Below are 13,895 nucleotides of genomic sequence, written 5' to 3'. Positions count from 1 at the left end.
TCTCTGCGGCTCAGTTTCCCCATTTGTTCAAGGAGAATAGTAAAAGTGTCTATCTCTGAGACATGTGGTGAGGCTTGCATAAGTTAATATTATAAAGCGTTTAGAACACCGTCTGGCACCTTGTCGGCGGGCTAATACTGTTATCACCCGAGTTACATACACCAGTCTCTCATAGAAAACCTTTGTAGGATTCTATTTTCGTGTTTTGACTTTTGCCTTTTGACATTGCCCCAATGGAATAGTGTTTCTATGTGAATCCCAAGAAAAAGTGACCTAGGTCTCCATCTCCTCTTTATTTGCATGTGGTTACAATTTATAAATACACTTGCCATTTTCCTCCCCTTCCCAAACTCTCCCTTCTACCTAGTAACTGTATCCAAACCCCCAGTTTTTGATGACTCCCTTTCCTGTCTAGGAGCAGTGGGAGGGGGGGTCCTCCATGGAACTCCATCTTCATATAGGGTCTACTTCAGTCCGTGGGAAGCTGGGGGCTGAGCACCACGACTCTGTTGGAGGTCCCACTGATGTCCTTGCAAGTGACCACGTGGCCGGCCTCCTTCCGTGCCGTGCTGAGGGTGCAGAGCGCTGTGGTGGGCAGCAGCGAGCGTCAGTGCCCTGTCCGCGCCGGGAGCTGGCCTGCTGCAGCCCCAGGGGGCAGGAGGGTCTGCAGGGAAGTCTCAGGCCTGCTCAGATGGTGGTGAGAGTCTCGTGACGGGTATGTACCAGCCAGTGCCTGGCCCTGCTCTCGGACACGCGTCTGAGGCCCGGCCCCTTACGGTCTGCCTCTCAGGGGCCCTGCCCAGGCCCTCTGTCAATCCCTGGTGGGCAAGGTAGCCTCAGGGAGAAGGTACTCTTGCACCTCCCTTGCACCTCCTGGCTTTTCCCAAACAGCAAGAGGCATGGTGACGAGTTGGGTCCTTGGCCCTGTTAGAGGGCATGGCAGCCCAGTGTCTCTGTTTCAGCCAGGTGCCAAGCCTTGCCATCCTCCTGGTAGGGTGTAGAGAGCCCGGGAGGGCCAGGGGCACCCTCTTCAGGGGTGGGGTACGGAGGCTCCGGGGAAGCAGGGGGGTCTCCGGGGCCCCGTGCTCCCCCCAGTACTGGCCCATTGTAGATGTAGATGTTGCCGGTGACAGTCACAGACCCGCCGGTGACATGAATGCCGTTGGTCCCTGTGGGAAAGGAGGCAGAGTGAGAGGGGCTGACGGCTGCGGCGAGGCAGCGAGGCGCTGGAGTCTCTGTCTTGCTGGTTGAGGCTTCTCCTCTCTCTCTGGCTCACACTCTCCGGCTGCCTGCCATCCCTCCCACCCCACCCTTCCCTCCCTGCCCCCTCTCCTCCCCGCTGCCTGCCCTAGGCTCACCATGGGCCACCTGGCTTTGCTCTGGGAGCTCAGGCTCCAGCTCCCTGGCCTGGCTGAATGGACTCTGCTGCTGTAGCACCTCTTCCTCCAAATTCAGGGGTGCTTGGGGCCTGGCCGAGGATGGGGCCACATCTCCGGAGAGGGGCAGAAGTGGCTTTACCAGGTCAGGGAAATGGGGGTTGACCCTTGGAGGCTCCCAGCTTCCATCAGCAGTATTTGATTCCTCTCCCTGGAGGAGACAGGCAGAGAACCAAGTGATGACATGGGCCTCAGACCCCGGCTTTCTTTAATTCCCACCCCCCACCCCCCGCTTAGGCAGCTCATTCTCCTCTACTCCACTTCAGGCTCCCTGCCACGGGGCCTTTGCACTTGATGCCCCTCTTCCTGGGGCACTTTCCCCTAGATGTTCTGATGGATGGCTCCTTCATTCTTCAGCTCTCTGCTCCAGTGTCAGTTTATCAGCGAGGCCCTCTCTGTCCACGCTAAGATAATGTACCCCCCCCTTGGCCACTGCCACTCACTGTTCCCCTACCATGCTGTCTAACTTCATTCTTGGTCCCCTGGCCTGTAAGGCCAGGAGGGCAGGTACTTTGTTTTGCTCACCGCTACATCCGTGGTGCCTGGAACAGTGCTTGGCACATGCTAGGCTCCATCACCGATGAGCTGAGCGGATGTTGAAGCAGGCACACTCTTACCCTGCCTAGCCCGCCCTGTTCCCCCACCCGCCCCTCCCTGCCGCCTTCTCAGCCTTCCCCATTACCTCCGGACGCCTCTTGAGCAGGGATCCTGCAATGGGAAATGAGATGGCGGTCAGGCCTCCAGGGGGCCTTGGGCTTGCACCCTTCACAGCTCGATGAGACCTATGCCCCCCCCCCCGCCCTGGGTTCCCAGGAGGAACGAGCTATCATTGCTCTTATCTCCAGCCTCAGAATGGGGGGCTGGGTGGAGAGGATGTCTGTGCTGGGGGCGGGCATCGCAAGTCTTCATGGTGTGGATGGGCAGAAGGGTTGGCCCTGGGGAAGCTGACTGTTCCCCTCAGACTCCCTCCCTTATGCAGGTGTGGACAGCCAGCCGGCGAGGCCTGCCTCCCTGCCTGCATCCAGCTCCTTCCTACCCAGCTTCCTGCAGAGAGAGGGGTGGCTCTTCCAGGTGCAGGCCAGGACGGTGGTGAGGAAGAGGAACGAGGCCAGCGGCAGCAGGATGGCCAGCACCATCACAGTTCCTGGTGGGACAGCAGACAGGAGAGCCGTGATGACACCGGGAAGGGCGGGATGGGGGTTGGGGAGCTAAGGACCAGCTTTCTAGTTCTCTGGGTGACCCAGAGAAAAGGGGGAACAGCTTTCCCCTTCCAGAGCCACTGCAGGTCCTAAAGGCAGAATTAGAAAAACCTCCCTTGGGTTACAGAGAAGGTGAAGCAAGCTGGACTCGGGGAGGACCACCTGACAGCCAGGAGAAACTGTCATGGATGGATCTTTGGGGGTGGTGCTGGTGGCCACCACGTAGAGACCAAGGACGGGGGCCAGTCCTGTGGGTGAGAACAGGCGTGTGCACAGTTGGGGTTCCAGGGCTAGAAGGGGGGTGGGAGGCGGTACAGGGAGGGTGGGGCTTTGGTTTGTAAGTGACCCAGGCCACAGGGTAGAGCCACACTTCTGCAGACGTGACCATCCTACAGAGAGGTCACTGTAGGAGCTGAGATTGCCCCTCTATCTCTGTGGGGGTGTTTATGGGGGTGGGAGAGGAGGGGTTGCAAGTTCTCCCCCCCTTACTCAGGGCAGGTTCCAGAAGGGGGAGAGTAGGGGGGCTGGGACTTGGGATTCTCAGTTTCTGCTATGTAGCCATGGATAATTTCTGGCTATCATAGCAGAGTCTCCAGTGCCCATCAAGTGTGTCTGGGGAAGGTCAGGAAGACTTGGACATTTGCAGCCTGGGAGCTTGCCCTTTCTGAGTTACCTAAACCTGCGGCCTAAGGGAGGACAGAGTGGGAGGCATGGGAAAAAACTGGACCTGGAGACCGAGACATATGGGGCCCGGCCCAACTGGGTGACTTTTTAAGTCATTCCTCCTTTTGGAGCATCTCGAAGATAAAATGAGGGGTTAGGTACACACTGCCTAAAATTCCAGCTCTGAAGTGCCAACTGTATTCGATACATGGTTAAAAAGTAACAAGAGGACATGGAAAAAGCTTTATGATATATTTGGATGAAAAATCAAGTTACAAAATATTCAAATGACTCCACTTTTATAAAAACAATTCTATGTGTAGACATACAGAGAAAAATGTCTGGGAGGATATATTACAAAATGTCAAGAGTGGATATGCTAAGTGATGGTCCTGTGAGTGATTTTTAGTTTTGTTTCTCTGAATTTTCTACTTTTCTATGGTGTGCATGCATTATGGCATGGGCTCTGGAGTAAGAAAGAACTGAATGTAGGTTTTCATAATACCAGTTACCATGTGGGTGATCTGGGGCAAGTCACATAAACTCTGCCGAGCCTCCTTCCCTTGGTGAGGATAATAATAGAACTACAGTTGACCCTAGAACAACATGGCGGTTAGGGGCGCCGACCCCCGTGCGGTCGAAAATCCACACATAGCTTTTGATTCCCAAAAAGTCTTAACTATGAATAGTCTACTGTTGGCCAGAAAGAAGCCTTACCAGTAACGCAGTGGGTTTAATGCGCATTTTGTAGGGCATGTATGTATGTATGTATGTATTTATTTTTAAAGATTTTATTTATTTATTTGACAGAGATAGAGACAGCCAGTGAGAGAGGGAACACAAGCAGGGGGAGTGGGAGAGGAAGAAGCAGGCTCATAGCAGAGGAGCCTGATGTGGGGCTCGATCCTATAACGCCGGGATCACGCCCTGAGCCGAAGGCAGACATTTAACCGCTGTGCCACCCAGGCGCCCCAAGGTTATGTATTTATATACTGTGTTCTCACAATAAAGTGAGAGCAAAGAAAATGTCATTAAGAAAATCATAAGAAAGAAAAAATATATTTACAGAACTGTGCTGTTATTTATTGAAAAAAAGCCACATATAAGTGGACCTGCACAGTTCGAACTCATGTTGTTCAAGGGTCAGCGGTAATTTGTAGGGTCATTAAGCAAGATTAAATGAGTTAGGGGAGCCTGGGTGGTTCAGTCAGTTAAACGTCTGCCTTCGGCTTGGGTGGTGATCCCAGGGTCGTGGGATCACCAAGTCCCGCATTGGGCTCCCTGCTCAGCGGGGAGCCTGCTTCTCCCTCTGCCTGCCCCTCCCCCTGCTTGTGCTCCCTCTCTGTCTCAAATAAATAAATAAAATCTTAAAAAAAAAAAGATTAAATGAGTTACTGATTGTCAAGTGCTGGCAGAGTGCCTGACACACTAGCTCTCAATAAATGAAAGCTATTATTATAAATATCTGGTAATTTAAAAAAAGTTAATATAACTCTCTCCCAACTAATAATGTTTACAGTCATTAGAACTATCCCTTAATCATCTGTTAGGCTAGGAAACCAGTGACTTCACAGACAAGAAACAAAACAAAACAAGAAAGTCCAATGTGGGATGAACTCTCTAATACTGAAAGTGTGCAATCTAATACAGAGATTCTCAGCCTGGTAAAAAGATTGTATGACGGCGGCGTGTCCAAAATGATGTCAGTTACAATTACATATCAGTGTAGGAGTGGTCCTTGGCACAACAGGATATGTAACTTACAAGTTACATGTGTGATATATAACTTAAAAAGAGCGTATGTGTGTATTTGTGTCTATGAAGCTGGCCTAGGGACACTCCAGCTTTTCCTTAGGGAACTTCTGTGCTTGCCCCAATTCTGAGAGAGAAGGATTCATCTTCTCCCCACTGTTTTGGGTGGAAGGGGATAAAGGCATCTTCCCAGACAGGCCCCCTCCATGTGCCCCTCGGCCCCAGGCCCCTCACCTGGCATCTCAGGGTGCTGCGGTGGATTTCTGCAGCTGCTGTCAGACTGGGCAGTGCCTGGAACGGCCTCCACCAGGCCCCGCTCCTCACACCTGCAGAGGGAAGAGAGGCCCGATTCAGGTGGGCACAGGGCTGGAGGTGGCACGGTGAGCCCGTGGGTGCGAGCATCGGGTGGTCAGCAGCTGGGACTTCTGGGAGGGCAGGGGTGCGGGGTGGGGGCACACTCACCTTGTGTGGGGCTGGCAGCGGGCCCTGGGGGAGGAGGTGTTCTGAAAGTGGCCTGCCTTACAGGGCACACAGTTTCTGTTCGCCACTCCGACTTCATCTGGCAAGAGAAGAGCAAGGCCAGCTGGGGTGAGTGGGCAAGGGGAGTCTCTCCAGGCTGTGAGGGTCCTCTGCTCCCACTGGACGGCCCCTCCCTGCCCGCCAGCTCACCCCGCAGCACCTTTCCTGATCTCCCCCATGCTGACAGAAGCCTCCTGAGGCCCTGTCTCTGTCCTGGCTCCCTGTCTCTGCAGACCCCCGCTGTGGGCCTTTCACAGGGAGGGAGGGGGGCTCTTCATACCGAAGAGAACTACCTGGGGGACTCCCCCCCCCATGAAGCACTGTATCCCTGCCCCCATTCAAGATCACCGGCACCCAGCGTCCTCCCTGCCCTCCTCCGCAGTGACCTCTGACCTGTCAGCTCGGCTTCGGTGCCCGGCGGGCAGTCGGAGAGTGGCTCGCAGTGTATACACTCCGTGTCCCAGTGCACGCAGAACATTCCCGGCTGGCAGCGGCACTGGGTCTTCTGCGTGCTGGTGCAAGGCACGGTCTCCTCGAAGCCCAGCACTGGTGGGAAGACAGGAGCGCTCAGCGGAGGGGCCGCGCTCCGGGAGACGCCTGCCTCCCCCTGCCCACCGCCACTCACTCTGGTCACAGGGGCGGCACAGCTGGCAGATGGAGAGATGGTTCCAGTGCTCGTTGTAGGAATTTTCGGGACACACAGCACAAATGGTGTCCTGGCTGCGGCTGCATTCCTCGGAGACGTGTGTGCCTGGAATGGGAGTGGGGCCGCTGCAGTGTCAGGGGAGCCGGGCTCCCCCTCACCTCAGCTGCTGGCTGCAGGACCCTGTCCTCTTGCTGGCCACACACGAAGGATGGCCAACTGGTTTTCCTGGGAGATGGTGTCTGTCTTCCCTCCGAGGCAGCGAGGTTGGCCCGGAGTCCCCTGCAACCCACCTCCTGTCCCCGCTTCTTCGGGCCATTGCCTCTCACCTGGGGGGCAGCGGGAGCAGCAGACCTGATCCTTGGGTTCGTAGTACTCCTTTTCCCAGTCCCGGCAGGTTTGGTTCTCCGTGTGGTATGGGGGCTCCTTCCAGGGGAGATGGAGGTCGGGGGGAGAATTAATCAGGGGCGGCTGGGGAGGGCAGAGGAGCTAGAGAGAGGGCTGTCCAGACCCCCTCTTCCCCTCCCAAGCCCGCCGCCACCCACCTGCACGGGCCCCTCCCTCACCAGTCGGGCCTGGGATGCTGCCAGGAGACCGCAGAGGCCCAGGATGAGTGGCCCCCAGGCCAGGCCGCAGGGGGAGGCAGCCCATGGCAGGCGCATGGCGGCCAGTGGGCCAGTCGGCCAGACGGGTGGAGGCCGGGGGAGGAAGGTGGGAGGCCTGCACGTCCTGGGCAGTGGTGGCAGCAACCTCCCGAGCCCAGGGCCTGGGACAGGGCTCGGGCTGACGTGCCCCCGGGGGCCGAGCGGCCGGGCCTGGCCTGGCCTCCAGGGCTCCAGCGCCAGGCTCAGGAAGTGGGAGTGGAGCAAGCCGGCCTTCGGGGCGGGGACAGGGAGCTCTGGGAGCAGAGGCAGCTGTCGCAATCGGGGAAGAGGAACAGGCTTGGCTGCCCCGATGCAGGGCGGGAGGGGGCGGCCGGGAAAGCACGTGAGGGCAGCCGGGCCGGAACCGGGCCTCCTCCCTTCTTCGGAAGCCTGGCCAGGAGGGGAGGACGGCAGGGGCAGGCTAGGTGGGGAAGGGGCAGCAGAGCGAGTGGACAATGCTCAGATGGGCCTCTGAGAGCAGAGCAGAGCTGACTTGGAACAGAGAGAGAGACAGACAGACAGACAGAGCTGTGTCCAGATGGGTGCCGGATCTGAAAGTGGAAGGGCCTGGGACCTACAGACAGGGGGAGTGCAGGGACCCACGGAGGCCCACAGCCGGCCAGCCAGTTGCAGCATCTGGGAAACAGAAGTCCCACTTGGCATCCCTCTGGACGCCTGGGGGTTCCTGCCCTGTTGTGTGACTTTTTAAAGATAAGCTACAAAGGAATAACAAATCAGCCAGCCCTCCCTAAGCCGTGATCCAACCCAGTGCCCACATTAGTGGGCACAGGTCACCTAGAAGACGCAGCAGAGAGGGCAGCGCCCCCCGCTCCCCAGTGCTTAGATGATAGGGAGGAACGGGGAGACCCAGCTCCCGAAGCTGAGCAGGGGCGGCCGCACTGGAGCTGGGCAGCCACGGCAGCCTCACCCAGGAGTCTGGAATCCCTCGGTGCTGGTGGAGGCTGACAGCCCACCCGTCTGGCCTCCTCGCCTCAAGGATGAGAAGACGGAGGCTGAGGGGGGCCACAGAGAGGAGACCGGGATTCCAGGGGGCTTGGTCTCGTCCCTAGCCCCCTTTCTTCCCATCATTTCCCTACTACCCATTAACAGCACCCCTATGGCCCCTGATGCCAGGCTCTCTGGTCTTCAAGACTCTGTGCTCCTGGCTAGCTCCCATCTGTCCTCGAGGTTCAGCAGGGCTCTGGGAAGGACCCCCACCCCAGGCTTCACAGCTCCCACACCGACTGCAGTCTGTGACATGCTGCTTCTTGCCTCCTGCTGCACCAGGCTGTGAGCTCTGGAGCGGCCTGGATGGACTCTTTAAGTCTGGGTCCCAGTGTGGCCCATTCCAAGTGTCCGATACGTATTTATGGAGTAAATGATGAGGCCTTGCCCACGTCACCTAGCCAGTCTATGCAGAACCAGCCTAGACTCCAGAGTTCCTGATTCCTGGGTCCCCAGCTCGTCCCCAGAGTTCCTGATTTCTGGGTCCCCAGCTCATTCCCCAGCTGGGTCCTCAGCTGCCTCCTGTGACTCGGGGCGCCTCCTTTGGTGTGAGGGGCTGACTTACTCTCTGGAGATAGGTCACCTGGGTACTGTCCCGCCCCTCTCCCTGCAGGGCCCTGCACTCATCCTTGCGTTGGTTGGTCTGACTGACTGGACAGGCTCTTGGTGGGGGAGCTGGGAAATCCTGGTGCAGGAGTGCGCCTGGGGAGGAGGGCTTCCAAGACAGTAAGGGGCCTTCCTGAGTCTAGACATGTCACTCTCCTCTCCTGGTGCAAGGCTCAGATCTGTACTCTGCGGGCGTGTTTATACGGATGGTCCAAGGCTGCCCGGAAAGGGAAGACATTCAGCGCAGCAGGCACTGCTCAGGGCTGCTGCTCTTTCCGGGTCAAGGGAATTGGGGGCTGGGACTGGACTCACCACTGAGCTCTTCAGTGCCTGAAGGTATGTGTGTGTGTTGGGTCCCAAGAGCCTTTTTTCTCTTTTTTCTTTTTTTACTTTTTATTATGGAAATTCGCACATAACACATACATACACTAAAGGGAAGAAAATAATATTGTCAACTCCAGCCAGTCTTATTTCTTCCATCAGCCCTCCTTCCTCTTCCAGTCTTCCCTTAATTATTTGGAAGCAAACCCCAGACATATATCATTTCATTTGAAAATATGACAGGATTTTATGAAAAAGACACGAGGAAATCTTGTTTCTTTTAATTGAGGTAAAATTTATAAACAATGAAATGCATAAAGTACACTATTCTTACATATACAGATTAGCGAATTTTCACTTTTGTATGTTCTTCCGTATCTCCCCAGAACATTTCCTGCCCTTCAAAAGGTTCCTGCTTCACAGGTAAGCACTATCTTGGATCTTTTTAAAACCCAGCAGGCTGGACTACGTTCTTTTTTCTGCTGCCAATCTCATGCTGTCACGTCAGCCTTCAAGGACTCTCTGGGTCCTAAACGAGAGCCTTAAGATCTGGACTTTAATCCTGGTCCCATCACTTCCCCTCTCTGGGCCTCCTTTTTTTTTTTTTTTTTTTCCTTTGCCAGTCACCTGCTGGTTTGCTTGCAGATCTGTTCTCTAGTTTCCTCTGCTCGGTGCTGTATCACTACTGGGAACTACATTTCCCAGATTCCTTTCTCCTCCGGCTTTGGGGTAGGTTCAGCCAATAGGAAGACAGGTGGGAGGAGGACAGGTAGGTGGGAGGAGGAAAGAAGCCAGGCTCTTTCTTCCAGTCTCTCTGCTTTCTGACGTCGGACCTCACCTGTGGTTGCTTGTGCTTCTGCCTTCTCTCCTTTCATAATCCTATCTCCTCTCAGGCAGCCCCCTCTATTTACTTCCTGCCGAATGGCTCAGGGGGCCTCTGGGTCTATAATGCTACATGACCCTGCTGGCTTTCCAGCCCTGGAGGTGTAGCGGCTTCCTGCTTTGCTGCTTTTTGGGTTGTCTCGCTGTCTCACGGTCTCACTGTCCCCCTTTGGCTTCTTATCTCCTTCATCACCCATGGACCAATTCCCTGGGTTAAATTTCTTCCACTTGAAAGACTTAGAGCTTTTCCTGTTTCTAAGCAGGACCACGATGGACAAACCTTATCGATAAATGGTTTTTTTGCCTACCCAACCTTCTCCAGGGGGTTGAAGGAAACTCACAGTGGGGATCCATAAATTCTTTACGGGCAGAGCATTGTCTTGTTTCTTTCCTTTGTGTTCTTCGCCAGCTTCCTTCAAGTTTTACTGATGTCCTTTGGGCAGCACCGGGCCTGGACGGTGTACCCCACAGATTCCCAGAATGTTTGGGAGTGGGGCTCTTCTCCCAGGCCCTCTTCCACGGGAAATGCTGAGAGATCCTTCCTCCCAGAGGTCCAGGAAGAATCCAAAAAGGGGGTTGGTGGGAATGGATTCTTTAAAAGAAAAAAAATTTTTAAAAGATTTTATTTATTTATTTGACAGAGAGAGCACAAGCAGGGGGAGTGGCAGGCAGAGGGAGACGGAGAAGTAGGCTCTCCACTGAGCAGGGAGCCCAATGCGGGCTCGATCCCGGGACCCAGGGAACATGACCTGAGCTGAAGGCAGACACTTAACTGACTGAGACACCCAGGTGCCCCGGGAATGGATTCTTTTAGATACTCTTTCTTTCTTTCCTCTTCCCCACACTGCTCTTAGCCAACTGGTGCCCTTAGAAAGGGTCTGGGAAACACTGAGAGATGTGTCATGGGTGAGGACCATCCTTCTCCAGGGTGTTTGAATTTTTACTGGGGACTATTCTTTTCAATAATCCCAAAGAATTATCCAATTGTCATTTGTGCCAAGGTAGAGAAATCCTGCCTTGACCCAAAGGAATAATCTTCTCATGGTGAACTTCTAAGCCTCCTGTCAGGTGACTGGAGTAGGAGAGGCAAGAAGGAATTTTCTGGTTCATCCTTTCAGGTTAAGGAGAAATTCACACCATATAAGTGCAGACAGAAGGGATCCGTTACTGTTTTCCACAGTGGGCAGCCCAGTGTTGAAATGCTAATTAGCTCTCAGTAGTGAGAATAAAGAGTCGCATTTAATTGAGTGACTCATTTTTTATGCTGTAAGGATAGAGGCTGAAATGGAAACAGTGAAGGAAATTTAGATAAATTAATAGATTACAAATTAATGAGTTATCAGAGGAAATCAGGATGTTCGATGGAGATGCTTTCTCATAGCACATCACCTTCTGCCAAAGATAAACGTGGAGTCTAAAGATGCTGATTTTGCTCTCTTCTTCAGAGTGGGTCAGCAGTCCTGCACAGTGCGGCCGCCAAGACGAATAAGCCTAGGGCCTGCTCTCAGAGAACTCATAGTGCGATCTGTGCACACACACGCACACACGCGCATGCCGGGATAATAATAGTATCCAGTGGTAAGTGCCGCCGTAGAATTCTCAACAAGGCTTTCTCCGGGAGTGTGGGAGAGAAAGTGATTATTTCCATCATGTCCTGTTCCCCAGAGAGCAAGAGGCTGGAAGACCCTTTGAACTCATGACCCTCGTCCCATAGCAGACCCTCTGTTTTACTTCTCTCCCTGCAGCCTTTGCCCAGGGTCAGGGGATGGCTAGTGCTGGGAGGGAAGGAACAGCTTGGTTCTGGGAGAGGCTGGGGGAGCTTCCAAAACAAGGACAACAAGGCCCCCAGAGCAAGACTCCACTTCTCTGGAAGTCGGGGGAGCAGCACTGAGTGTGGAAAAAGGAGAGACTCAACTCTCCATCTGGTCCCCCTCCTAACTCCTGGGTGACTGTGGGCACGTCACTTCGCTTCTCCAGGCCTTGGTTGCCTCTTGCTTTAAGTCAACTGGAAGGGGCCTTTTGGGACCATCTGGGTTGCCTCGCCCTCCCTCTTCCCTGCCATTTCACTTTTCAGATGAGAGCACAGGGGGCCAGAGAGGTAAAGTGCCTTTTTCAAAGTCACATTGTTTAAAGGCAAAAATGGGAGTCAGAGAATACCTATGACATGGTCCCATCTACAAAAAAAAAAAAAAAAAAGCATAAATTAAAAAAAAAATACACGTAGGTCTATAAAAGCACACAAAAAGATCCAGATGGATATACAGATTACCACGGTTCTCCTTGGGCCCAGGGGGTGGGTAGGAAATGGAACAAAGGGCAGCCTTTGTTGTTCTGTCTATTTCTGTATTGTTGGAAAGTTGCATTGCGACGACAATGTATTGGGGCATTACTTCTGCACTTTCGACGATAATATTTTAAATGGAGCCACAACAGAAACAGAAGTGCAGGTCTCAGATTTCCGTTTCTCACAACAACAAACTTGATCTGGCCCATTCCAGATCTAGAAGGACACTTTCTCTAAGCATGTGCTGCTTCCCGGTACCCAGACGGCGGTTACAGGGACACCATGCGTTCGGCTCAGCCCAGCCCAGGCCTTGCCATTCTTCCCAGGGAGCCCTTGAGAGGAAAACTATGTGCTGTGCTGCTTTAAGCCATGGTTGGATTTCAGACACCAGCTAGCAAAGACAGAAGACAGGGAGGTGCCTCTGTGACCCTTTCAGATCAAACAGGCAGGTGCCATAAGCCTATTTGTCCGCAGGATCGCTCCTTGTTCAAGGACCTGGCTCCAGGGAGAAGGGAGGATCTACTGGGAACGTGGGGACAGTGTAGAGAGCTTTTCCCAGAGCCAGGGAGATAATTGGGGACCCAGATTGCTGATGAGCCCATGGACTCTGTGTGTGAACCTCCCTAGCTTTCCAAACCAGGTGCGGGGGAGCGCCAATGCCCCATGCGTCTGTGGCTGGTTCATCACGGGAAATAAATGGCAAATGCCCTAAGGAGAAGAATTCTGATTTTGTGTTTCACTTGGCTGCTATTCTGTTCTGTGCTCTCAGAAAACCGGCTTCTTTTTGTGGGGGGTCAGTTTCTTCATCTGGAAAATGAAGGCAAACCCAGCCTTTCCCTTCCTAAAGGGGGCTATCCCTTGCAGGCATCAAGGGAAGCCATGGGACAAGGTTGGGAATCCTGGCTGACAGCAGCTCTCACTTGAAGGGGCCACAAGAGACCTCCTGCCCCAAGAGGAAGCCACCTGCCCCCTGAGTTTGGAGTACCCCGCTTCCCTCTCATTTGCCTGGTAGACTCCTCCGCGTTCCTCAAGACGCCGCTGAGATGTTACCTTCTCCAGGACGTCTTCCTGAGTCTCCTCAGGGTGAGTGCCTCTCCCTGCCACCCTGGGACTCCCTCAGCTCTTAGTTCTTATCTCTGCCAGGAGGGAGTCCTTATCTTATGTTGAATGCCTGTCTTCTTTCCCTGCCCCCATCAGAGCTCACGCGGGGCCTGTGTCTGCACGTCCAGGGAGACAGGGGAAGCCAGTGAACATACTCTGGGCTGCCTCCACTGGGAGTCCACCGTGGAGACCGCCTGCCGTCAGGCTCAGGGCCTGGGCTGTGTGGTTATGTCCCCTGTGCCTCCTTACGCTATCTCTCTGGGCCCTCTCCCGGCCCCTTCCCTCTCTGTGTGCTCACCGCTTACATTTCACTCTTTATCTTCTTGCTGGATTAAGTCTGGAGCAGAGATTTTGGAGGAAAAACACAACCTGGACCAGTGAGCTTTTCCTTCCTTCCAGGGCTGGTGTAGACTTGGGTCGTGCCCACCCGCTTCCTCCCTGACACCCAGTGCTGCCCACATCCCTCCCTGTCCCCTCAGTGCCTGCATCTCTAACGCGCGCTGGGCTCCAGGTCTGCGCCCAAGGGCCCTGCCTGGCTCCTGAGTTGACTCTCGGTGACTGCATTCCTGCAACCCCGTGACCACACAGGGGACATTACACATTCCTGGTCTGGCAGCCAATGGTGTAAAAAAGAACAGAATGTCCCAGGGCCCCGCCCAGCTTTCAGCTTCACCTGGGCCCCTCCCTGGTCTGGACAAGGTAGGGGGAGGTAGTGAGGAGTCAGGAGGGAAGAGGATGGACCAGGAGGGAGAGGCAGAGGGGCACTCTGTGCTCCAGGGCCCAGTGGGGCCAGGAGGTGTTCCCACTTTATGGAGCAGGGAGGAACCTTGCAGATACCCC

At 54.5% G+C, this 13,895-nt stretch overlaps 1 protein-coding gene and 1 long non-coding RNA gene across 3 annotated transcripts; one reads left to right on the top strand and one right to left on the bottom strand.

Annotated features, from left to right (window-relative positions):
- Positions 1-278: 278 nt before the first annotated feature.
- Positions 279-7,071, bottom strand: LTBR (lymphotoxin beta receptor). 2 transcript variants are annotated; one of them, XM_008683569.2, is made up of 10 exons: positions 6,758-7,071; positions 6,542-6,638; positions 6,195-6,320; positions 5,963-6,115; positions 5,513-5,609; positions 5,285-5,376; positions 2,473-2,580; positions 2,119-2,144; positions 1,359-1,587; positions 279-1,169 (listed from the first exon to the last, which is right to left on the bottom strand). In XM_008683569.2, the coding sequence occupies exons 1-10, from the start codon at positions 6,872-6,874 to the stop codon at positions 928-930; spliced, it is 1,287 nt and encodes a 428-aa protein (XP_008681791.2). In that variant the 5' UTR covers positions 6,875-7,071; the 3' UTR covers positions 279-927. The 2 variants fall into 2 exon arrangements, with proteins under 2 accessions (XP_008681791.2, XP_008681793.2); XM_008683571.2 differs by having other exon boundaries at positions 6,779-7,071.
- A 1,045-nt stretch (positions 7,072-8,116) lies between these two features.
- Positions 8,117-13,469, top strand: LOC103656208. Its single transcript, XR_005837825.1, has 3 exons — positions 8,117-8,803; positions 9,175-9,211; positions 11,116-13,469. It is a non-coding gene; the product is annotated as an uncharacterized LOC103656208 (long non-coding RNA).
- Positions 13,470-13,895: the final 426 nt, after the last annotated feature.

This window comes from Ursus maritimus, unplaced genomic scaffold, assembly GCF_017311325.1.
Source record: "Ursus maritimus isolate PB19 unplaced genomic scaffold, ASM1731132v1 scaffold_26, whole genome shotgun sequence".
Lineage (NCBI taxonomy): Eukaryota > Metazoa > Chordata > Mammalia > Carnivora > Ursidae > Ursus > Ursus maritimus.
This window is presented reverse-complemented; position numbering and strand designations above follow the sequence as displayed.

Bases quoted from the DNA above. Each gene is read 5' to 3' on its own strand.
- LTBR (XM_008683569.2), bottom strand. From the start codon at position 6,874: ATGCGCCTGCCATGGGCTGCCTCCCCCTGCGGCCTGGCCTGGGGGCCA. The intron at 5,610-5,962 runs GTCAGAGGTCAC...TTCTCTTGCCAG, and splicing joins CACCGAAGCCGAGCTGACAG to ATGAAGTCGGAGTGGCGAAC. The intron at 1,170-1,358 runs GTGAGCCTAGGG...CCTTTCCCACAG, and splicing joins GCAAAGCCAGGTGGCCCATG to GGACCAACGGCATTCATGTC.